Here is a 24317-nt window from a genome sequence, read left to right as displayed (position 1 = left end):
TGGTTCTCACAACAGCTCAACGAAATAAGCACTACTGTGAGTATGTTGTAGCTGAATTGCAAATTGAGGCACAGAGAAGTCGAAGCATTTAGCAAAGTTCACTTATGCAGTTAAGCAGAAGTGTTAGTATGTAAACTAGGTGGTCTGATCACAGAACCTGTGCTGTTAAAAATCTATGTTATTCTGATTTCCTGTATAAGATGCTTTTGGTATGAGTACCAGAAAAAAAAAAAAAAAAAGAATCTTTGTAGGTACAGTTTAATTGGTTTACATTTTTGAAATGCATTTTCGAAGTGCCCTCCAATGTTATTCTTTGAAATTTAGTTGTGTCGTAGTGATCTAAAATATATGCATTTCCATTCAGAGGGGAGATGAAACACTGAATTCCAGAGAGATGGCTGATTTTTGGATGATTTGCTGAATTATTAGTTCCTATTTGTTTTCTCTAAATAAACAAGTAAAAAATAGGAAAATAACAGAGTACTGCGCCCCCAAAACCAAGATCTTGGGACCTTTGAAGTAAAAGCAGGATCCATGATATTTCTGTTTTTTTTTTTTTTTTTCTCAGCTCCCTAAATCTGCTTGTTTACTGCTAGTCTAAAATAGAATAGATTCACATGCCTTTGGATGTCAGTGCACAAAGCTATAGAAGTCATACATATTTGCTGAGTATTTATCACATGCTTGGTACTCTGCTCAAGGCTTTACATGATTGTATTAAATGATCCTCACAGCCCCTTATGAGCAAGGTAGCAATAAACTCATTCCATGTGTGAAGAAACCTGAGTTTTAAAGAGACTAACCAACTTACCAGACACCAGATAGGGAGTCGGTTCTAAAGTAATGTTTCTCAACATTAAAGATGGCTTGTATCAGAATCAAGCAGGGGTGCTCATTAAAAACACAGGACTCTTCGTCCTCAGCCCCCCAGCTGAGAGCCATACGTGTTTGTGTTTCAACATCGACGTTTTCATAAGCACCTCGGCTGAGATGTTTGAGAATCGTGTTCACACATTTTACTACCACTGATCGCAGGAGAAAGAATACTTTCCGGAAGGCTGTGAAAAGAAATGAAATTTTTGCCTATTATCCTGTTAAAGGGTGCCTCTCCACATATCTCTAAATACTTCATGAGTTACTCGGCAGAAACCAAACATAGAACTACCCGGAAAGGAACGAGATAAAGCATTTGTGTTTGCTGCTCAACTAGCCCGCAGGCCTTGTTCAGAAGCATTTACTCAGTTTAAAACCCCATCAGTTTTCTTGCAAGCTTTATTCTCCTTCTCTTGGACAGAAAATGACTGCTGCTGGGTCTGACCAAAGGCGGACCTGGAATAGAAGTTGTGCTTGCATAGTGTTTCACTGGTTGCTGGGCTTTCTAACGAGCTACCTCGCACAATGAGAAGCAAGTATGTTTCCGTTTCCTGTGAGGAGGGAGCTGTGTTTGATGGCATAGAATAGAAAACGGGAAAGTCATGGTGTTTGCTTTCCTGGAGTTTCTGAGATAATTAATACTCTGAAGCTTTATTTTAGGTTGTGGAACTGTGAGGCATACAAGGCAGGTGTTATCCTATTTTATTTTATTTTTCTCCCCTTCATGGAGGCACTGGGGATTGAACCCAGGACCTCTTGCACACTGAGCATGGGCTTTACCGTTGACTTATACCCTTCACCTCCAGGTAGTATCTTATTTTAAATATAAGAAAATGGAAGAGGTTACCTGACTGCTTCATGGTTGTACTTGAGTTTAGTAATCACATCATCTAAACTATTCTACTGATTCCAAGTTTAGTATGCCTTCCACTACCTTATGCTGTCTTTCAAGCTTAGGTATTTTGCATAGTCTCAAAGTTAGATACTCTGCACAGTTCAAGTCATTTAAGCCCTAACCTTCTTGTTTCAATGTAAAATGTATGTGTTTATATCTAAACATGCAGTGAATCATAGTAAGTTGAGATAATTAGGAATAGAAGACAAGAAAAATGAAAATTAATGGAAACAGAACAATTGGGAAACAAAGGATCAACTCACAGACCAGCTTCTGGATGTATTAAGAAGGTACTAAGTTATTCCTTAGCATAAAGGGCTGTATAAAGAAGGGGGTAAGAGGTGCTGGTCGGAAAGATAATGCAAAGATGACTCCAAGGGGAATAAAGGGAAAAAATAAGCAATTTTGTGGCTAGTGATTCCTTCTTCCAGATCTTTTATTGTCCAATCAAGCCCTTGCCTGTGACATCTTGCCCATCACTTTGCATTAGAGTAGTTGGTCCAGCTTGGCCCTACCTGCCTTCCTCTCACACATAAAATAATGCTTGTTCTCACAGAAGGTGGGGTGAATTTTCCCATTATGAAAATAAGCACAAGTCATATTTCCCGTTTCGCTTCCAGAAAGCTTAAACCTGTGAATGCAAAAGGTAGAATTAGTTCCTTTGAAAGTGAAATAATCAACATCCAGACTCTGTATGTAGTATTTTGTTGCACAAAGTAGACACAAGAAGTATGGAGGAAAGCAACACTCAGATCATTGGGAAACTTCCAATCTGCTTGGCAGTAGGATGCATGCACAGTTGAATGGCTCAACAGAAATTTAACATAGCATAAGACTAAGCAGCACATGAACAGTAGGTACCGCAGGAGTCCAGAGGAAAAGACGGATGGGGATCCGAAATGATGAGAAAGGCTTTAACTTTTCATCTAACATCGTACTTTAGTTCTGTCTTGAAGGAAGGGTAGGACTGAGATAAACAGAGAGGAGCTCCTACAGGGGCCCCTATAGGTGAGTAGCTGTACATTATGGAAACGAGCTCAAGGGAAAGTAAGTTGATTCAATATTTTGGACATGAGGATCTAGGCTGTAGGGTAGCAGATATAAGACAGCTCCCCACTACACAGCTATGACAAGAGGACAAAGGATGTATATTTATTAATTCATTTGCCAAATATGTATGGGATACCTACTACGTGTCAAGTTTGTTTTATGTGCTGATGATAAGAGTGATAAAGACAAGGTCCTTTCTACTGGGAAACTTACGTTAGAGTGAGACACTGTTGGTAAGAATCTAACCAATAAATAGAAGATTTCAGAGAGTGGTAAGAGTGATGAAGAAACTGAACAGTGTGATAGGATAGACTCGAGTGGAGGTGGTGGAGGGAGCCTAACCTAGTTTGGATAATTAAAGTTGGTCTCACTGAGGAAGTGATGTTTAAACAGAGACTTGAGCCACAAGGAGGAGCCCGTCAGGGAGTTCCTGAGGCAGAGCATTCTAGAAGGAAACAGCAAGTACAAAAGCCCCTAAGACCACAAAATGTGTTTCATTTTTTGGAAGAAAAGAGGGGTCACCAGGATTCCTGCCATATTGTGAACGAGGTGAAGTGTAAGGTCTATGAAGAAGCTTGCTTGTACTTGTGGTATTCTTGGCCCCCATAGTAAATGCTTTATAAGTATCTGTTGAATACATTAATTAAACATTAAAGTAATGATCAGATTGTAAAGGTTTTGGTTATCAGTTTGAATTTTAACTGGAGAGATACTTTACAAGACAAACAAAAGGTGATTAGAGATTGGGATGCCATATTGGGTAACTCAGTGTAATTGGCCCCTCTGCCCGAATTGAATGTAGAAAGATGGAGATTTTTGACAGGAGCAGTGGAATCACCTTGTGATTGATAATGTGCCTGATTCGTGGAGACCCCTATGGCGAGGTAAAATGATACTGAAGAGTCAAAAGAAGCCTCAAAGTAATAACACTCAACCATAAAATAATGAGGATGGTAATTTTGTACTAAAAATATGTGAAGAGAGTCAGATCAAACTGAAAAAAAAAAAACCCAACCCTCTCACATAAAATATTCCAATCATAAAGCTGAGGGTAGAAATGAGAAATGAATGGGAAAAAAATACCAGGAATAGAGGTGGACTGTGACTTAGATAAAGAGCAGAGGGACAGGAGAGTAGGGAAAGAAGACTCTTATTACGGGTGTTCTCCTGTTAGGATCAGGGTGGGAGTGACTCAGCCAGTGCTGAGGTAACACGCAGTGTGATACGGAGCCACCTCCCCACTTTTGAGCAACTTGCACTCAAAAGGCTAGAGGATCTCAGGAATAGAAATTTCTCGTTGTGCCTTGTATTCTGAGTGTCCAGTGACTTACATATTTTTGGAGGGAACTGAGCCATCTTCCCACATCCAGACGTCCCTGGAGTTCTGGCGGGACAATCCAACCCAACGAATCAATACAGTCCTGCTAGTGATGTATTGCTATTGCAAACACAAATAAATATAATAGTCAGAGTGCTTCTACAGTTCCTGTAATGACATAAAGGCAAAGCTTCATGGTAAGATCCTGGATACAAAAAATTAGATATGTGTCTATTTTAATATTTATTAATTATAGTTGATATTTAGAATTGTACATGTAGGATACAGGGGAAAATCTGTACACAAGATAGTTGATATTCTAGTCATCCTGTGTGTTTATATTCCATCAGTTGAAGATTAGAATAACAAATAAAGTACCAAATATGTCTCCTAAATGAAATGAATGGTAAACAACTAGAGAAGGAAAATGATTTTAAAAAAATACATTGTTTGTGAATCTTATATTCTCTAGAAACAAGCTCTCCTTGCTTTGGTTTCATTACTTAGCTTGCCCACAAAATCTTATATATTGGAGTATTCATTTGCTTTCATTTACTGAGTAAAAGAGAATTATATGATGTCTTGCTCAAAGGGATTTACAAATGACATACATCTACTTCTTTCTACTTAGAAATTATCTTTATTTACTCTACTGTATACAATACCAGTTTGTTTTGTTCATTGCCTCTTGCTCCAACTGGAATATAAGTTCCATAAAGTTAGAGAGTTTTGTATGTTTTATTAATGCATAAGTAAAAGGTCCTGGAATAGTTCCAGCACATATTTGTTAAATTAATGGATGAATGAATCAATCAGTCAATCTATGAGTAACAAAATTAAAAGGAAGTCAAATGTTCATGTACCATCATATGTCTCCCCCCAAAATAAGTGAAGACACATCCTTGGCAGACCTGTGAAACACAAAATGGCATTCTATAAAAGATTTTGTGAGTCACTGATTTCTTAAAGCTTTAATTTATCTGTCACCTTTCTGTTAATTTATGTTTTTTTTCTTTAAAATACATCCACATTATCTACTTCACTGCAGGACCTGACAGACAAAGGCTGCTTGAGATTCAACTATTCTTTATTTCTCAAAAATAACATTACTTCCTCTTTAAGTTGTAAATCTGCAACCTGGTATCAGTAATAAGATTCAAAACATATGTAGTCTCAAACTGATCTCTTTGTAATAGAATTGAGATTTTAAGGCACTCTTTTTATTTTGGGTGATTGAAAAGAAGTGAATTTGTTTCTCTGAGCATCTTCTCTGTGAGTGTGAGCCCACACACAGAGTACGTATGCGGTACAGCAAGTTAGAATAACAGGGCACACAAATGAACATGAATGTCACTGGGCTGACTTCCTCATGTCTGCTCCATCCTGGCTATTCCAGCCCTCAGGAAGGTGCAGGCCAATTCTGCAAATCATCTATAACAGTTGAATATGACTTGCCTGAATATTTGAATTCTGCTGACTCTCTGTATGCATATAGCCCAAGTCCTGACCTTCTATTCCAATTTACATTTGCTTTCATTTTTAACATGCGAAGTCATGAATCATTCCTGCGCTAGAAATTATAAGAAAATAACAATAAATAATTTCTGCCTTTTAAAAACTATGTTTTGATAGACTGTTACTGGGTTGAAGGGAGACTCCAAGGCTTGGTTCCTGGCTTGCTTCCAGGATTTATGGAAAGAAAAGCTATATTCAATCGTAAAAGGAGAGTGCAGCAGACGGTGTGGATGTATTTTGTTTGAAAAGAGAGCTTTCGTTAGAAGCTGTCAAAGAGGAAAATGTGGAAGAGCAGACATATTTAGTAGAAAATTTTCAACTGAAATCCTGTGTTGTGCCAACGAGATTTGTTCTCCAGACTATCTGGGAGAGCTTCTGAAAAGATGGCGTTTGCATGATGGTTCGTTCAAAGTGTCAACAACTTAGCAAGAACTGAGAAGGCTTGTAATACTGGGATAACACTGTTGTTTATGCTTTGCAATCATATTGAGTTTCTTTGCACTTTCAGATTCTCTTTTTGAATTAGTAAACAGAGCTAAGAAGCCAAGAAATGATCTTAACTCTTGTTGCTGAGGTAAGACCAGAAATCAAACTCTCATTCACTCTATTTCAGCATTTTCTACTCCCCAGTGTTGTAAACGGGAGGACCTAAAAATGTGAAAAAATAAAAGTCGAATATTTTATTTGAAATCTGTCTCCTTATGATTCCAAAATACTTGACACAGAAATCGCCTTACCAGGACGTCCTGACTGGCGATCTTCAGGAGAGTGGCGTTCGTGTCAGCGCAGTAGTTCTTACTCTCTGCCCATGTCAAGTTGTGCCTGAAGAAACCATAGCAACTGTCTCCGTAATACCTCCAGTTTGTGTCACATGGGCTGCATTTATGGCCTTAAGGAGAAATCAAGCAGAGGATCTCTTTCATTCTGAGTCAGGCTGACTTTTTCCTCTTATTCAATGTTTCCTGCAGAACCTCAAGATTCTCTACAGGGTGCATCACAAAAGCTCCAGAGTTAGGGGAGGTGAAGAGGTGACGGAGCCATACTCACTCTGCTTTTGTCCTGATTGTTTTATTAAATCTTGGCAGAACTTCTTTGCTAGTTGTTGCAGAGTTCCTGAGAGATTTTCGTTCTCGGCTTGTAAGTAGTTTTGCTGCGTGACAGCTAGGTGGAAAAATTAGATGATACTTTGTAATCAGGATAATGAGGATGATGCAGAAAAAAAAGAAAGCCCTCTCAATGAACTTTAAATTCAGTAGAGTTATCACTCTGAAATGTTTACTAGGTGCTTATGAGTAAATGAATGGGCTCAGGGTAAAGTATAAAGAACAAATTAAGAACCACGCAGAGCTGACCCCCAGGGTTTTCCAAAAGACTGGGACCTACTTGGAGGAGACAATCACAAGCAAGAAAATGCCGTGATCAAAGCAGCTGTTTTGACATTTCCCTGAACACAGATTTCTAAGCACGTTTCGCAAAGCGAGTGACCTCTGTTCCGGTTTTCAGAAACTAAAATATCCATTCACCTAAAATATACATATTGATTTCTTGTTATGCTCAAAGTACTGTGATAAATCAAAGATAGCGAATGAAAGTTTCCAAAATATCTTATTAAAAAAAACAAGTATACAAACAAGTAACAATTATACAAATGATAATGTGCCATTAGAGGGCTTTTAGAATTATAGGAAGAAAAATATTTTTAAATTAGATGGAATATGACCTGTCCCAGTGGAAGTAAATACATTCCATTAAAAATACGGGAAGGGGGGCATTTCAGGAAGAGGGACTGGAACGAGTAAAATCTCAGGCAGGGGGACAGACCGTTTATTTGTGAAAGAGAAAATTCCATGTTGGCTGGATCTTAAGGTGCATAGAATAGAGAGGGAAAAAAAAGTTGCAAAAGATAGCCTGGATTTATACTGAGGAGGATCTTAAAGACCAGCTTAGGGTTCTTAAAAATAATTTTCATTAATTAAAAAAATCTAAAAGATCGTTTTAATCAGAAGGTAAATGTCGGAGCTCTCCTTTATTGAGCACACCTTGGCAGCTAGGTAGAAGATACTTGGAGTGGCGACAAACAGACGAACGGTAACAATTAAGCTCACTGGCGTACACCAGGCAGACACTGAGATACTGCCTCCCTCAGATCAAATCATTGGGAGTAAGCCAATACTTACACATAATTCCCAGAGCCACCAGCCCAACAACCATCCCCAGGCAGAAAAGCAGCAGACTCAAAGCCATCACACGCCAGGAAGAGGAGGCGGCCGGGTCGACTGTGGGCAGACAGTTAAGCCGTCAGGGAGCACGCAGTGTGACACGTCCCTGGGGCAGCACCATCCCGTCCCTGCCCGCTCGGGATTTTCCAGGCGCTATAAACAGCTTCACTGGCACACCTTGCCTTTGCTCCCTTGATCATCAGAGGTAAACACAACCCACTCCATCCCCACTCCTGCTGGACTTCTCTCTGAGTCAAAACATCACTAGCTGTTCAGGTCTCGTGTACATGTCTTTGTTTTGTTTTATGCCTACCCCTACAAATAACTGCGTTTATAAGCAACAACTGTAGAATCACACCCCTGTGCTGACATCTTAGAAAGCGGAGTTTCCAAACATTCTTTCCCCCAACCCCTTGGTTTCTATGCCCTCCAGCGTTTAACTCTATAAGCCTTAATGTAACGTGCCCTGCTTGCATCTTTTGTTGTTTATATTCTAAATAAGTCTATCTGAGCCTATGTTGATACCCCTCAAATGCAGTAAAGGAAGAAGTCCATTCAGAAAAAGAAAACAAAACTATGCACGCTATCACTAATAGAAAAAAGGAAACCAGAGTGGATCCAGTTCAATCACAATTTTCCAAATTGTTGGCTCTGGGCATTCTTACCTGAAGTGAGAGCTGGTTTTTGACTTTTAACATTTAAGATGACATATCCCTCTTCATCCTGCATGGCTTCCCTTGGACTCCAAGTGAGCTCAGGGGTCAATAACTTTGCAAAATGTAGTGTCTGCTCTTAGGGTTCCGACATCTACCAGTCTGCAACCCTCCTCTTGCTGGTAAGGTGGAGCTGTATGAGTTGGGGGTGCATGGTTTTTGTTTTTTTTGTTTTTTGTTTCTTTCCAGGAAGCCTTTTAATAGCTACTCCGAGATACATGGACCTTGGACACAAAAAACCAAAATAATAACTTGCGGTAAAGGACTAGATATGGCATTGGTTTCCTGTTTCCTTATCTTCCCCTCTGAATGAAGTCCATCGTGTGTATCCTTTCGAAGAGCAGAAGTTCATGCTTCATTTTAACCTTAGCGGAGTTTAAATCATCTTGTTTAAATGGACTGATTTCTGGTGAAAATTCATGGATCAAACACCAGTAGATACACTTTAAAGTAAATTTCCAGGAATGGATTTTGGACCTTTGATAACTTTAGCTACAGCCTGAGGGGCTTATGTCTGTATCTGTGTTCTATAAACATATCTCTGCCTTTATTTGAATCTATCAAGTGCTGCTTTCTGGTATTAGAAATATGCTGGGTGAGTGCAGACTCTTGGGGTCAAAGGAGGCCCTGATAACATAAGGCTTAATTCTGCTTCCTCTCTCTACATATCCCCAAAAGTACAAGGTCAGTTACTCAACAAAAATTAAGCAGAGAACCGCAGGAAAAAGCGATAGATATAACTAACTTTTCCCTCCCTCTTCCCCAATCCGCAGGCTTTGTTAGGTATCTCTCAATCACCCTACAAGGCCTGTCGCCGACGTTGTATTTCAACTTGCATATTTTATTGCTCCCTCTCTCCTTGGCTTAGGAAAGTAGAGCTGAAGAAGGCTTTCATTCCAAATATCCTGATGAGTTTGGATTTGGAATGAGAACCTTTGTTTACTATTTTGGAGATTGAGATAGTATTACATAAATTGTCTCTTTTATTTTAAATCAGGTATTTTATTAATTTAATTATGTGTCAGGCACTGAAATTAGTGGTGAGCATTCATGGAGAAAGTCATGGTCCTGGCCCTTGGGGAGCACGGAGTCTTAGATTTTAGCTCTCTAACCTTTACCTTTTAGTGTTTAGAACAACCTTCCCACCCTACCACTCTCCAGTCTCATCGTCTGTCTTTCTTGCCTCATGCTTTTTCATTGCACTTATCACTGTTGGACACACATCAAGTCTTAGGTACATACATTTTTGTCGTGTGTCCCCACAAGAATGTATTCCATGGCTCTAAAATAGTGACTAACAAACAGCACTCAATAGATATTTGCTGAATGAGGAATGAATGAATGTATGTACAGTGGGCATTTTAATCCTAATATTGCACATGTAGGAAGAGGAGTTTAATTTGGGGGCTTTTCTATGATCATGCTTTTTGTTTTCTGTTTCTTATTTTTTTTAATTGACATATAGTTGATTTACAATGTTGTGTTAGTTTCTGGTGTACAGCCCAGTGATTCAGTTTTTTATATATAGATATATACATATATATATGTATATATATATATGTTCCTTTTCATATTCTTTTTCATTATAGGCTATTGCAAGTTATTGAATTTAATTCCCCATGCTAGACACTAGGACTTTTGTGCCTTTTTTTTTTTTTACATTCAGCATATAAGTGATATCATATGGTATTTTTCTTTCTCTTTCTGGCTTACTTCACTTAGAATGACGATCTCCAGGTCCATCTGTGCTGTTGCAAATGGCATTATTTTATTCTTTTTTATGGCTGAGTAGCATTCCATTGTATGTATATGTATATGTGTATGTGTGTGTGTGTGTGTATGTGTGTGTATATATATATATATATATATATATATATATATACACCAAAGTTCTTTATCCAGTCATCTGCAATAGACATTTAGGTTGCTTCCAAAGCACTGCAATAAACACTGGGGTGCATGTATCATTTCAAATTAGAGATTCCTCGAGATATATGCCCAAGAGGGGGATTGTTGAATCATATGGTGATCATATTTTTTGTAAGAAGCATCACTGTCTACCTAGTTTCCAAGTTCCTTCCACTGAACAATGATGTCTTTCAAATTTAGGTATTGTCCAGACTCCATTATCTATGCATAGAGCTGAAGAACCAGTAAAACACGCTATGCTCACAATGGCAAGGAATCAATGCAAACCAAAGAGAACTAGTGGAATGTAAAGTGCTATGGATAAGACTGATCAGTATACAATGATGGCTAGAGGATGAATTAATGTTTTTGTTTTCTTCAGATATAGATCCAGGGGTGGAAATGTTGGATCGTGTGGTAGTTCTATTTTTAATTTTTTGAGGAATCTCCATATTGTTTTCCCTAGTGGCTGCACCAATTTACACCACCAGTGTACAAGTGCTCCCCTTTCTCCATATCCTCGTCAACATTTGTTATTTGCGTTTTTTTTTTTTTTTATTTTTTTTTGATGATAGCCGTTCTGGAAAGTGTGAGGTGATATATCATCGTGGTTTTGATGTGCATTTCTCTGGTGAGTAGTGATGTTGAGCATCTTTCCACGTGCCTGTTAGCCATCAGTGTATCTTGTTTGGAAAATGTCTATTCAAGTCTTCTGCCTTTTTAAAAATCAGGGTTTGGGGCTTTTTTTTTTTTATATTCAGTTGTATGAGTTGTTTACATATTTTGGCTATTAACCCCTTATCCATCATAAATATTTTGCAAATATTTTCTCGCATTCAAAAAGTTGTCATTTTATTGATGGTTTCCTTTGCTTTGCAGAAGTTCCCACTTTTAAGAGCATCCAGAATAACTTAAGCTTAATTCTGATATAATAATAGTGATACCATTTATTATTGTTTCTATATACTTATATTAATTGCCTTTGTGTTAGGTGTTATACTTATGCCAATTTAACTAACAAGAAAAATAAGGCACAGAAGTTAAGTGGCTTGTCAAAAGTTGCTAGACAAGAGAATGTTGATTCAGGATTTGAATCAATCAGTCTTTCTCCATAACCCTTTATTTTAATCTGGATATTTTATTATCCTGATTGGATGAATATACATTTCAAAATAAATTTTCTTACACTCATCCTATGGCTCCTCCTTGTGGCCATATTCTTCCTTCTGCTTTTATCTTTTCGTTAGGTCTTTGATACCCCTGGATTTAATTTTTATTTTTTTTCCATTCCTTTTTGTAAATAACTTTAAATTTATTCCTATGCTGCCCATTGTCTGAATAGTATCCAATACAGACCCCTTTAAAAGTGTGCTCTGAAACAGGCATAGAATGTGGAAATGGAATAGTCACTGAAGAAAACGGAGTGAGACTACAACTTCCCATCAAGTAAACTCATTATCTCTTCATGTATCCCAGGTGAACAATACTTCCATGTTTAATACCTGTATTCCCTTATTTTCTGCAATGAACAGTATTTTCTGATGGATTTTATTCATGAGAAAGCAGCAAGGGAAGTCAAAGGTGACTCTAAGTTTTGGGCTGATGATAAGTATGAAGTTTCCATTTACTGAAATGGAGAAGTGTACAGTGAAATGAGTAGAAAGGGGCTGTTCATTTTTTTTTTTTTGATGTGTTAAGTCTGAAAATTCTGTAACATATTAAATCAATACGCCAAGTCTCCATTCAGACGTGAGCCTGGTGATCAAATCCTGGAGTGAATATGCATCTTTGGAGGCCATCTATGTATGGCTGTGACTTGAAGCCCTAAATCTAGAAGACTCATCCAGGGATGAGTATAAACAGAAGAAGACAGAGGGTCAAAGACTGGACTCTGGGGCTCAGCAGCATTTTGCAGTCAGACGAGGAAGGATCTGCAAATCTGATGGAAGATTAGATAGTGAAGCAAAAGGAAACCGAGATAATCGTGTCCTAGAGAGCAGAGTATTCTGAAGAAGAATTTTAAGTTAAAGGGAATAATTAGTTATGTCAAATGCTGTTTGTAGTTGAGTTAAATGAATCCTGAGAAATAGGCATCGGATGCATTAAATGTGGAGGTAAATGGTGAATAGAAATAGTAAGGGGAAAAGCCTGATTAAAGTGGGCTCAGGAAATGCAGGAAGAAATTGACACATTGCAACTGATTATACCTCAAATTTAAAAAAAAAGTAGGAAGAGCCAGTAGGTACAGACAACCTTTGAACACCTTTGCTGCTAAGAGAATTAAAGAAATGGAGTAATAGGGTGTGTTGGGGGGGGAGTTGTGGGGGGAGCAGTAAACAAAAATTTTGTGCTTATTTTTTAATGAAGATATTACATCATGTTTGTGGGTTAAGGTAAGTGAACCATTAGAGATAAAAAAAAATGAGGATTTTAGAGATAAAAAGAGAGAAATTTAGAAGTTAAGAATGTTTGAATAAGTAGATGGAATGGATTCTAATGTTAGATGGAGACTAACCATAGGTAAGAGTATATAGAATTATTTTCTTTTTTATTATTGAAGTTTAGTCAGTTTACATTGTTGTGGGGTTTTTTTTTTTTTTTGAGTATGTAGAAAATGGTTGAAAATTATATTACTTTACATATAGATGTAAAATGGTTTTTTTTTGTATATTTAGTCAGTGGAGCAGAGGAAATTTTCTCAAGATAAGAAGCTAGATTATTAATTGAATTTGAAGAAAGAGAGAAGAAATTTGAGACTTGAAAAAGGAAAAGAAATTGGAAATTAGTGGATTCACAGAATAGATTGGTTAGTAAGAGTGCTGGCAAGTTATCATTCAAAAATGTAAAATAAGGCCAGTTAATAAGGTCACATTCAACTACTTGTATGCAGTTATAGAGCAGGTAGAGTTTATTTAACAGGCTGCATTTTTCAGATACGTATGATGAATGAAGGAATAAGCATTGGATTTGTAGCTGAATGTACAGAAGCTATTATTATAATTAACCCCGAGAAATGGTCTAAGCCAGGTAAAATAGGAAATGAGACATGAGGGATTTATGACAATGAACAGTGCCATGGTCACTGAATTTGATATCCCAGTGAGCATCAAAGTAGAATCTGGACTGGGAAGAAAAAGGTTGGAGGTTAGAGAGTAGAAATCTAAAGCTGAGATAGTCGAGGAGATGCTCATACTGGTAATGAAATTGTCCAGACTCTAGTGAGCACCATCCAGTAGAATTTTCTGTGATAATGGAAATGTTATGTATTTGTGCTGTCCAGGTCCATAGCCAATAGCCAGCCACCTGTGGGTTATCAAGCACTTGAAGTATGACTAGTGTGACTGAGAAAATTAATTTTTAATTTAAATTCATGTAAGTTTAAATCGTCACATTGGCTAGCAATTACAATAATGGACAGCATAGCTTTAATGCATGATCACCGTAGTGGGTGGTTGATTTGAGGGTGAGGTCAAGGTTATTGGAGGTAAATCCAGCACCTGAGAGCCCAGGGTATTGCAACTATCATCTACACGAATACTGAAATCACTGATAATCATGATGGGAAAGGAGGTGAACAAAGAGATTTAAGACAGTTGAAAAAATGGTAAAGAAATGAGGAGAAATGTCCCGGAATTTGGTTGATGATTGCAACAAGGTGTGTTATTTGATAGTGTAATCTGATAAACTGAGCTACAGAGATGCTGGAAATTTTTAAGAAGGAGTAGTACAGACAACAATTTCTAAATAAAATTATCAACTAATTACAGATAATAATAGCATTTTAGGGTCATAATAAAGACAGTGTGTAGGAAGTACGGTCAGTCTTCTTTCTTACAGAAATAATTAGAAACCTAATGAGATTCTTCATCATTATTTTACCTGAGCATTATTTCATATAAGATAGTAAGACATTCAGTACTTTTTTAGGGAACTTTAAGGTATGTGAAAGAGTCAGGCAAGTGAAAATGAAAACATAATCTGCAAAATTTGGTAAAAGTGAAAGACGAGAACAAAGACAGAAAAAAATCCTTCAGTTCTCATTTTTTGTAATCACCTATTTGATTTAACTTTTGCTCATACCAAAGATTTCTGCCTTTATCCAATTTACCTAGAATAGAAACATAAACATAAATTTATTACTCATTTCTGCACGTTTGGCAGTGGAGTTTAGCTGATTATGACTCCAGAGCTTCCACACATTTTTTTTTTTTTTGGACTGAGCACATGATCAGTTTGGGGGGAAAAAAAACACTAACAAAAAATATATGTACATTTATGTATTTAGAGATTACGCAAAAATGTTACTGAAGAATTATTATTATGTTGCATTTCTGCAGTCCATTGGAAATTCGTCCCCACCCGTGAAGTGGTTGCAATTCATTCTGAGGACATTTGACTAAGATAATCTTCACACAGAGATGGACTTTGGGAGGTTTTGAATCATTCCCCCAACCACCTGAAAACAAGAGCCCACACCACGTTCTCTTCCTGAGTGCAGTTACCTCATCTCCTCCTTACCCTAAAGGAAACCTTTACAAATGATTCCTTAGTCCATTTCCTCACGGAGAGCCCCTAAATATTTTGTGAGTTCCGGATTTGCTGCATTGCCCAATTACACAAAAATAGCAGCTTAAACAGCACTCATTTATTGTCTCCCAGCTCTGTAAGGTTAGAAGTCTGACATGGATCTCACTAGGGTAAAATTAAGGCGTAGCTGTGGCCCTTTTAGAATGCCCTGTGGGAGAATCTGTTTCTTCTACTTTTCATCTTTCAGCGTTTATGCCCTGGCCCCGGCACCCCTTCTCCATCTTCCCCCTGCAAGGCTGTATCTTTATGACTTCTCTTTGTCATCACATCTGTCTCTGATCACATCGAAGAAAGAGTCTCCACTTTCCTGTGATTAACTTGGGCCCACCCAGATGATGCAGGATAATTTCCTCATCTCAAAAATCTGTAATCTTAATCACATTTGCAAAGTCCCTTTTGCCACATTAACTACCATAATTATAGGTCCAGGAATTAGGACATAGACATCTCTGAAGGACTGTTATTCTGCCCACCACAGGTTCTTAACAATTTACCTAAAAAAAATTTTTTTTTTATTGAAGTATAGTCAGTTACAGTTTGTCAATTTCTGTTGTACAGCATAATGCTTCAGTCATACATAAACATACAAATGTTCATTTTCATATTCTTTTTCACTATTGATTACTACAAGACATTGAATATAGTTCCCTGTGATATAAAGAAATTTGTTTTTTTGATCTATTTTATATATAGTAGTTAATATTTGCAATTCTCGAACTCCCCATTTCTAAGGGGAAGAGTTAACATCTCTCACTTTCTCTGCAGAAAAACAGATCACCATTCTGTTCTTACAGAGGGGCCGTGGGATGTGTCTGGGGTCAGTTTGGTGCTGATAGAAAAGCTCCCAGCCTTGAAAAGAACAGCCTGTTCCCGGGCCTGAAGATATTGAAACATTAATTAGGTAAATTTATAGTAGAGCGTTCTTCTGCCATGTCCGAAGAAGTGACCTACGCGACACTCAGCTTTCAGGATTCTGTTGCAGCAGGAAATAATTGGGATGGAAACAACCTAAGGAAAAGAGGTAGGAAAGCAAGATGTGACCTTGGAGAATGGACAGGTGTTAGATGCCCTGAAGTGCTGGCTTTGAGACCGATGCTAAAGAGAGGTGTGGTGTGGACTCTCCAAAATGGAGACCAAGTTGGGGGATCTTTCAGTGAAGTGCGTTCCCCGTACTTGAGGAGAAAGTATGTGATTTCTAGGACCTTTTAAAATGACGTGATAACTGCTATGTCTCATGAAGCTTTTTGTGTTACAGTGCATTATTTTGACTGAATATCCTTCAATCAGAGATTGAGTTTGGAGACTAAGAGTTCTTCTTATAAATGTAGTCCTTGATATTTATACCTTTTGAGAGAAGGCAAGGAAATATTCTTTTGGAAGCCAGTTGGGAGTCTCCTAAAACAGAGAAGGTGGAGGGACCTTTTTTTTTTTTTGGAAGCTATAAATAACTGAAGAGAAAAATTGGAGGATGAGTGAGTCAGAAATCGACAGGTGTAGTTTCTGTCTTATAAGTATTTGGAAACTTTTTTTAAGGCAAGGTTAAGTTCTCAGTATAATTAGTCATGCTGAAGCAATAATAACAAAGTATCTGTGTAGTATTTTATATTATATCTTTATCAAAATATAACTGTGAAGTAAATGAAATAATATTAGTCCTTTCTCCAATGTATTAATGAGAAAACTGAGGCTGAAAGGCATTAACTGATTTAACCAAGTTCATACAATTGTTGCGTGGTGGAGTCCAGGCTCAGTCCTCATCTTTCACTCATTCCTTTGTACCAAATTAGAAGAAATAGCTGTCTCTGTGGTCGGGAATCCAGCTTAATACATTAGACTACACCCCTTGCCTTCAAGGACCTGTTGACACTGTAGGCTGTTGTCCTGGATCACCTAAAACGTCCCTCTTCTCTTTAGATTTATTTTTATTAGATAGATTTATTTTGTTAAAATAAATCTTTATTAAAAGCACATGTGTGTATGTGGTTTAGGGGGCTAAAATACAAAAAGAGAACAGAAATAGACTTTGCATGTGATGGTACATTTTTGTTTTGTTTTGTTTTAAAAAGTCTAATCCTTGAGAAAAAAGGAGTTGTGACTGTGGTACATAGGGCAGGGCACCTGGAGATGGTATTCCCATCTCTCTGAAACACTGGGCTAAATGCCACTAGATCCAGAATTAAGGAATAGGAAAGAGAGGTAAATATGAAAAGCATTATATATATATATATGTAAATAAATACATATCTCTCTATATATATAATATATAATTTATATATATAGATAAAATATATATAAATGAATAAATATATAAAAATTGCTAAATTTTGAAGAATTATCCTCTGGCTTTTCACTCTATTCTGCTCTTTGTAGATTAGATTGCACGTTCATTCATTCTTTCATTCAGTATTAATTCCTCATCCACGAGATGAAAAAATAAAATACATGATAGATAAAAGCAGAATTCACAAAACACCTGCCTTGTGGAGGTTTGTAATGTCAACAACGTGGTGTCTCTGCCATAGTCAGGATCATCCAGAGGAGAAGTTCCACAGCATCTCATTCATGAATTCAGGAATCTTGAAGAAGAAAGGTGTGTGGTGATGCAAAGCAAAACCCCCCAAATTATGAGATTCTTGCTCTTCAAAGACTGGAGAATGGTGGAGAAAATAAATGGAGGAACTCTATGGTGGGGCCCTTACTGTGCACTATTTTTAGTATTTTCTAGGTAGGAGAACTGAAGAAGCAAGAGACGAATTTTAGTATCGGGAAGCTTGCTAACTAGGAAAATAAACAACGCAAAGTGTGACAACCAGAAGGCATTTCTGTTTGCTAATCCTCCTGCTGGCTTTTTTTCAGGGTATCCAGCTCCATCCCCCATATGGCGTCAGGCTGCCCTGGGTCTGCTAGCGCTTTGTCTGATGCTGTTGATTGGGTTGGTGACCTTGGGGATCATGTGTAAGTGTGCTGGCATCAAACCCAAGACGGGAGGCCAGGAAGCATATTTGTAAACTATATGATAGGTGCTGGCCTCCTGAATTCTCAGTACCTTCTGCCACCTCTTACATCTCTCATCCCCCATGTCTCCAAGGTAAACCTGGAAGGGACATACCTTATCATTTTGAGGATTTTGCCCTAAATACTTGGTTTTCTCTTGACAAACTAGACTGGACTATGAAGACAACTTTTATTTTTCTAGTTATCAGTTGGAATCAAGGGACTCCTTTCTGCCTAGACACACATCCACTTATTATCCTGATGCTGAGAAACAAGGAGTTGAGGGAGGTGGCTTCAAAGAAGGGCGTGCCATTGCATTTACCTCTAAGACTTGGTCCTAGACTGGCTAATCTGCTCACCCAAGACCTTTCTAGCGTAGAGAAAACTTCTAAGCAGCAGCTTCAGCTTGACTGCTGTGAAGGAAAAAGAGATACAAACAAAGAGGTAGAGTTGCCTGATCCCACCTCACTCAGTAAATAGAAAGCTGAACCACCTCCATATGATAATGTAAGTCCACTCCCAAGCACCATAGTCAAAAAATATACATATATTCTCTGGATTCTGACCCATCATTGGGCAGTCAGAGGCGGATAGGACAGGGAGTCTGAGACTAACAGTAGGCAGAAAAAATCCTGAGAATACACACTTTTTAGGTTGCTGGTATGTATTTGAAGTACAGAATAGCGAGTTGGTACAACATACACTTTCAGGGAACTTGAGTCAAGAAAGTCTATTTGCTGAGTGACATTAACACCTCCTCTGCTAAATTTCATTTTTTAAAATATATTTAAGATCTCATGGACAGTTAGGATTTTCTAAATTGAAGCATAGTTGAGTTACAATGTTATATTATTCTCTGGTGGACAGCATATTGGTTCAGTTATACATAGATATTCTTTTTCATTCTAGGTTATTACAGGCTATTGAATATAGCTCCCTGTGCTCTACAGTAGGACCCTGTTGTTTACCTATTCTGTATATTGTAGATTGTATCTGCTAATTCCAAACTCCCAGATAATTAGGATTTATACATACTTAATTTGGACCCAAAGAAGCTAATGATGCAACTTACTCTTTTGAAAAGAAATATGATCTTCTAGCAGTAATAACAGATATGCACTAGCCAATCACTATGAGGATCAGTAATTGATTTTCTACAGTGATGTATATTTAAAAGAGTGAATGAAGATATAATAATGTATATTCATTGGCTCACCATAGAAGGGTGAACACTTTTTTTCCTAAAGTGCAGTACTTTTAGTGCAGTGGTTATTAAATTTATTGTACTGGTGAATCACTTGAAGTACTTATTAAAAAATGTGGATTTTATTAATTCAGGACCAGAAATGGTCTAATAGGGCATTAAAATTTGCTTTTTTTTTTTTAATACCCGAGGTAATTCTGATGCAGGTAATTTGCAGACCATACTTTGAGATACTCATTGCCCCAAAGAATTCTGTTCCTATTAAAACAATTACAGGGGGAGGGAAATAGCTCAGTGGTAGAGCACATGCTTAGCATGCACGAGGTCCTGGGTTCAAGCCTGAGTACCTCCATTAAAAAAACAAAAATAAAAAGCAATAATTACATTAATGAACTCCAAAAAGAAAAGAAAAACTCCACCAATATGAAAGGAAAAATGACTGGCATTGCCTTATGTGAAACTTTCACTGATAAATAATTATTAATTCATTATTTTAACACAAGTACAATTGTAATTAAAATATAAATACAATAATAAAGATGAGTACTAAACAATTTGAAATAGAAGATTAAGTGCGTTTCCTCCATGATAGCGGGATTATTAGGAGCTACTAGTAAACCTTAAAAATTCTAAGCAGTATTTTCTGAGATGTGAGTTTGTTTCCTGTTATGTCTTGGAGTTTTGCAGACATCAGATGAATCTAACTCAGATTCAGAGAAACTGAGTCAGCTTCAGAAGGTCATCCACGAACAGCAGGATAACTTATCCCAGCAGCTGAGCAACCACAGGAGCTTCCCCACGGAGGAAGCATCTCTCCAATCACAGATCTCCAGCCTGTTGAAGAGGCAGGGACAAATGGCCATCAAACTCTGCCAAGAGCTAATCACTCACACTTCAGGTAATCAGGACCTGCTGACCAATCAGATCAAACCTGTTGCTCCGGTCTTTAGGCTGATTACGTACGTGCACCACCTTGGAGTGTGGAAGACTGTGTTACCAATGACTTTTTAAATAATTAATTAATTAATTAATTAATTAATTAATTAATTATAACACCTTTATTGTGGCATGGTTCCTGTACAGTAAACTACACATATTTCAGACATACAATTTGATGAATTTTGATAGACACACCAAAGAAACCACCACCACAATCAAGGTAGCTAACATTTCCATCCGTCCCCGAGAGGTGCAGATTTCAAAATTTGTACCAATGACTTCTAACAATGCTGTGCTGAACTTACAGAAGACAAGGGAAGATACGAAATCCTTTCACATTTTTGAGAACACAGAGGCAAATTTGGGACACGTCTTGGGGTGATACCAGCCTGGATACTTCCGCCCCTCACTTTATGAATTATTTTTAGGTGATCCTGTTGTTATAAGAAGTTAAAAGTGTAGCTAGTAATTCTGAGGCCAGAAAACTGAGCCTTGGAAAGGGAGTTCCAGTCACCATTGTCCTAAAGTGTCATCGGGGTGACTCTGTTTTCAGAGGCTCCCAAAGCAATATGTTTCCAGGGTGGTGGCTTTGAGGATCTATCGTACAATTAAATGATTTGCTTTCCAGTCCCCGGCCGCTCCAGAGTGGTTCAGTTTGTGCTATTGGGTGCATTTCTCTTTCAGACCATAAATGTAATCCTTGTCCTAAGACGTGGCAGTGGTACCAAAGCAGCTGCTATTATTTTGCAACAAATGAGGAGAAAACCTGGCCCAACAGCAGAAAAAACTGCGTGGACAAGAACGCCACGTTGGTGAAGATAGACAGCTTGGAGGAAAAGGTCTGGTTGACTGTCCTGCCCTGGTTATAGAAATTACCCATATGATGCACAGCAAATAAGTGGAACTTCTGATTCACATAGTAGGAATTCAGTACATTCTGAGTACTGAATTTGATGGAATTTGATGAGGGTTCCCATCTCTCTTACTCCTGCAAACTGGAATGTAGCTCTCATGTTACATTTTTTCCTGTTTTCTCTCTCAGGATTTTCTGAAGTCACAGCCAATACCTAAGTTTCCTTTCTTCTGGTTGGGATTGTCATGGGATCCATCTGGCAGCCGTTGGCTCTGGGAGGACGGCTCTGTCCCCGCTCCATCCTTGTAAGTCTCTAACTATTGGGGAAATAAACAAACTAAGGATACTGGGAAATGGAAGGCTCAGAAAGTAAATATTCATTTAATTATAAGTCTAGATACAAAAAAGACTACAACCTACAAATAAAAGATATGGAAAGGAAGATTACCTGGAAGGGCTTTGCAGTGTGGGATAAACTCATGGCAAGACACGGAACACCATCTATTAGTTTAAATTTCTTTATTTAACAAGCACAAGTAACACTTACTATTTTCAAAGTACTTTATAAATATCAGCTCTATGATGAAAGCACTGTTATATTCCTATTTTATAGATAAAAACGGTATCAGAGGGAGATTAAATAACTTGCCTGAGGTCACTTAGCTCATAGTGGCAATTTCAGGTCTGAGCCCAGCCTCCCAGCCCTCCGGTCTCTCCAGCATTTACAATTCAGAAGGGTGGTGTTTATCATAAGAACATACATTAGCATTTTCATTCAAATGAATAACTGTCAGCAATTTTCTAACAGAATGGAATTCTAAACAGACTAGTTTAACAATTAATTTTGTGATGGGAATTTGCCAATTAGATTATATGGCAAATGGTTTTCATGAATTAAAATGAGCTAAACCCACCACGTCAAGGTTTTGGTGAAAATCTTTAAAGCACGTAAAGAATACATAATACTTGGAAAATTATATTTTTGGAAGCCATTTGAAGTTATGAAAAAAATATTTATTGGGGAACATAGCATTGCAAAGTTCTTTTAACTATAAAATCAAATATTTTCAGGAACACCCCTCATCACAAATATATTAAGAAAATACAATTATAGTCATAATTTAATATAATGCATGGTATTTTTATATTAGATGAAATTTAAGAGCACTGGCATCTTTCCTGGTGTAGCAGATTTTTCTCTACCTCCATACCCCATCAAGTTATTAATCCATTCAACTCACTCCTGTTTTACTTTTCAATGCATGTTGTCAAAGTTTCCTTAATTATAATGGCTCATTTTCTGTCATGCTGTGCTTCAGCTGGGACTCAGCAAATTCCTTGAATAGCAATGACATGTCTATACTTTTTCTCCATAGGTACACTTTATCTTCATCCATTTCCCAAGGCCTTTTCATGGGTTTTTCTGCTCAACACCCATCTCCCACTTTTTAAAAAACAATGTTTAATTTTAATGGAGGTCCTGGGGGTTGAACCCAGGACCTCATGCATGCTAAGCACATGCTCTACCCCTGAGCTACACCCTCCTCCCCTCCAATCTCTCACCTTTTAAAACCACATCTAACATGGTCATTCATTTCCTCTTAACCTCTGTCTTACTCTCTTTTCACCCGCTGTGTATGTATAAATATACAAGAAATTATATTTTTTTACCTAGTAAAATGTAATAAATTTTTACAGAGTGTGATTTTATTTTTTCTGTTTTTCTTCATAGAGTTCCAGAGTAAAGAAACTCTAGTAATTTTAATATCATCTGCATTGGGTAGTTTCTACCATGTTAGTAGAGAGAATACAAATTCTCAACTCCAAATTTCGACTATCTTCTTAAATGCTTCCATCTGGGATCAGGGTTAATTTGAAATAAAAAACTCAGACGTGCCAGCTTGAGGTGTTTTGATGGGTGGCGGCAGCAGAAATCTCTCCACATTCGGATATATAGATACTTGGTTGTCAGGGGAACTGAGAACACTGAGGTATGATCAATTTCAAATGCGACACCCGTAATTAATTTAAAATTGATTAATTTTCAGATTTAGTGCTAATGAATATGCCCAGGTCAATGGATCCAAAGGATGTGCCTATTTTCAAAAAGGAAATATTTATATTTCCCGCTGTAGCGCTGAAATTTCTTGGATTTGTGAGAAGACAGCTGCATCAGTGAAGATTGGAGATTTGGATGAATAAATACTCCAAATTCACCAAGAAGTAAGGGGTTTGGGATTAAGCTTATGTGAGGAAGGACCAAAACTACACCATGAGAGCAAAAAACAGATGAAAAAGTAACTATGTATTTGAACTCTCAGGCGAATAAACTTGCTTCGCAGAACATTCTCTGCTTCCTCGTCTGATGCCTTCTGATCTGATGTGCTTGCTATTCAGTCTTAAAATCACTGAGAGCTTACGGGAACAGCTGTTCTGTGGCTTTACTGCTCCGTCTCAGACTCGTTTCACTGAATTTCCTCTCCTCTCAAATAACGACTTTTCTTGCTTTATTGTTACGAATGCACAAGTGCACAGGGTGATGTGTCAATACTTAACAGCCAGAACTAACACAGGCCACAGCAATGGGACAAGGTCCAGAAGATCCTGTTGTGATCGTTGCTGGATCATGTAGAGAGCTGGGGGGTCTTGGGGTGGCAGCGCTGTACCAAATATTTGGAAACGTCTTAGTGTCTTAGCAAATGGTTCACCTGGACCACCGGGTACCAGCTAAGTGTCAGCCTGCCTGGGCGAAGGAACTCCTCCTCCCCCAGCTCCCTATGAAAATGCATCTTTTATTAATCTTTAAAATTTAGAAAATTTGTAGTCTAGGTGAAATAGCACATCATTTAGTGTGAAAATTCTCATTTATTTTAATTAGTAATGTTAGGTTTATTGCTTTGCTAATCTGGATATTAGTATTAGTTATTCCCTAATAACTGGGATTTTGTGTCCTTCAGACAAGTCCTAATAAATTGCTCTGACATTATAATATTAGAACCATGATGTTTTAGTTTTTTAGAACTTTTCTTTAACGTAGTTTGTCAGTGTCCCTGCATGTTAGATGCTGAACATCACAGAGTTCAAGAGTTCTTCGGAAATGAAATTGCTAATTTGAGAATATTGGTTAAAGATATGGTTTTCATTGTCTCCTCATACAATTTTACAGCTATGTATAAGGTAAAGGGGATGATAAACTAACTTGTGACACTGATTTGGCTAGACTAGAGATCGAGAATTTACTGGAAAAAC

At 37.7% G+C, this 24317-nt stretch overlaps 2 protein-coding genes across 2 annotated transcripts; one reads left to right on the top strand and one right to left on the bottom strand.

Moving 5' to 3' along the window:
- Positions 1 to 2097: 2097 nt before the first annotated feature.
- Positions 2098 to 8705, bottom strand: CLEC1B (C-type lectin domain family 1 member B). Its single transcript, XM_031444120.2, has 6 exons — positions 8536 to 8705; positions 7829 to 7927; positions 6699 to 6812; positions 6389 to 6540; positions 4150 to 4256; positions 2098 to 2399 (listed from the first exon to the last, which is right to left on the bottom strand). Exons 1-6 carry the CDS (start codon positions 8597 to 8599, stop codon positions 2255 to 2257), a joined length of 681 nt encoding a protein of 226 aa, XP_031299980.1. The 5' UTR covers positions 8600 to 8705; the 3' UTR covers positions 2098 to 2254.
- A 7096-nt stretch (positions 8706 to 15801) lies between these two features.
- On the top strand, positions 15802 to 23414 carry CLEC12B (C-type lectin domain family 12 member B). Its single transcript, XM_010990784.2, has 6 exons — positions 15802 to 16099; positions 17935 to 18033; positions 19956 to 20174; positions 20900 to 21054; positions 21258 to 21373; positions 23117 to 23414. The coding sequence occupies exons 1-6, from the start codon at positions 16009 to 16011 to the stop codon at positions 23268 to 23270; spliced, it is 834 nt and encodes a 277-aa protein (XP_010989086.2). The 5' UTR covers positions 15802 to 16008; the 3' UTR covers positions 23271 to 23414.
- Positions 23415 to 24317: the final 903 nt, after the last annotated feature.

The sequence above is a fragment of the Camelus dromedarius genome, chromosome 25 (genome assembly GCF_036321535.1).
Source record: "Camelus dromedarius isolate mCamDro1 chromosome 25, mCamDro1.pat, whole genome shotgun sequence".
NCBI classification, from domain to species: domain Eukaryota; kingdom Metazoa; phylum Chordata; class Mammalia; order Artiodactyla; family Camelidae; genus Camelus; species Camelus dromedarius.
Note: the sequence above shows the minus strand (reverse complement) of the source record. Positions and strands in the feature narration are given on the sequence as shown.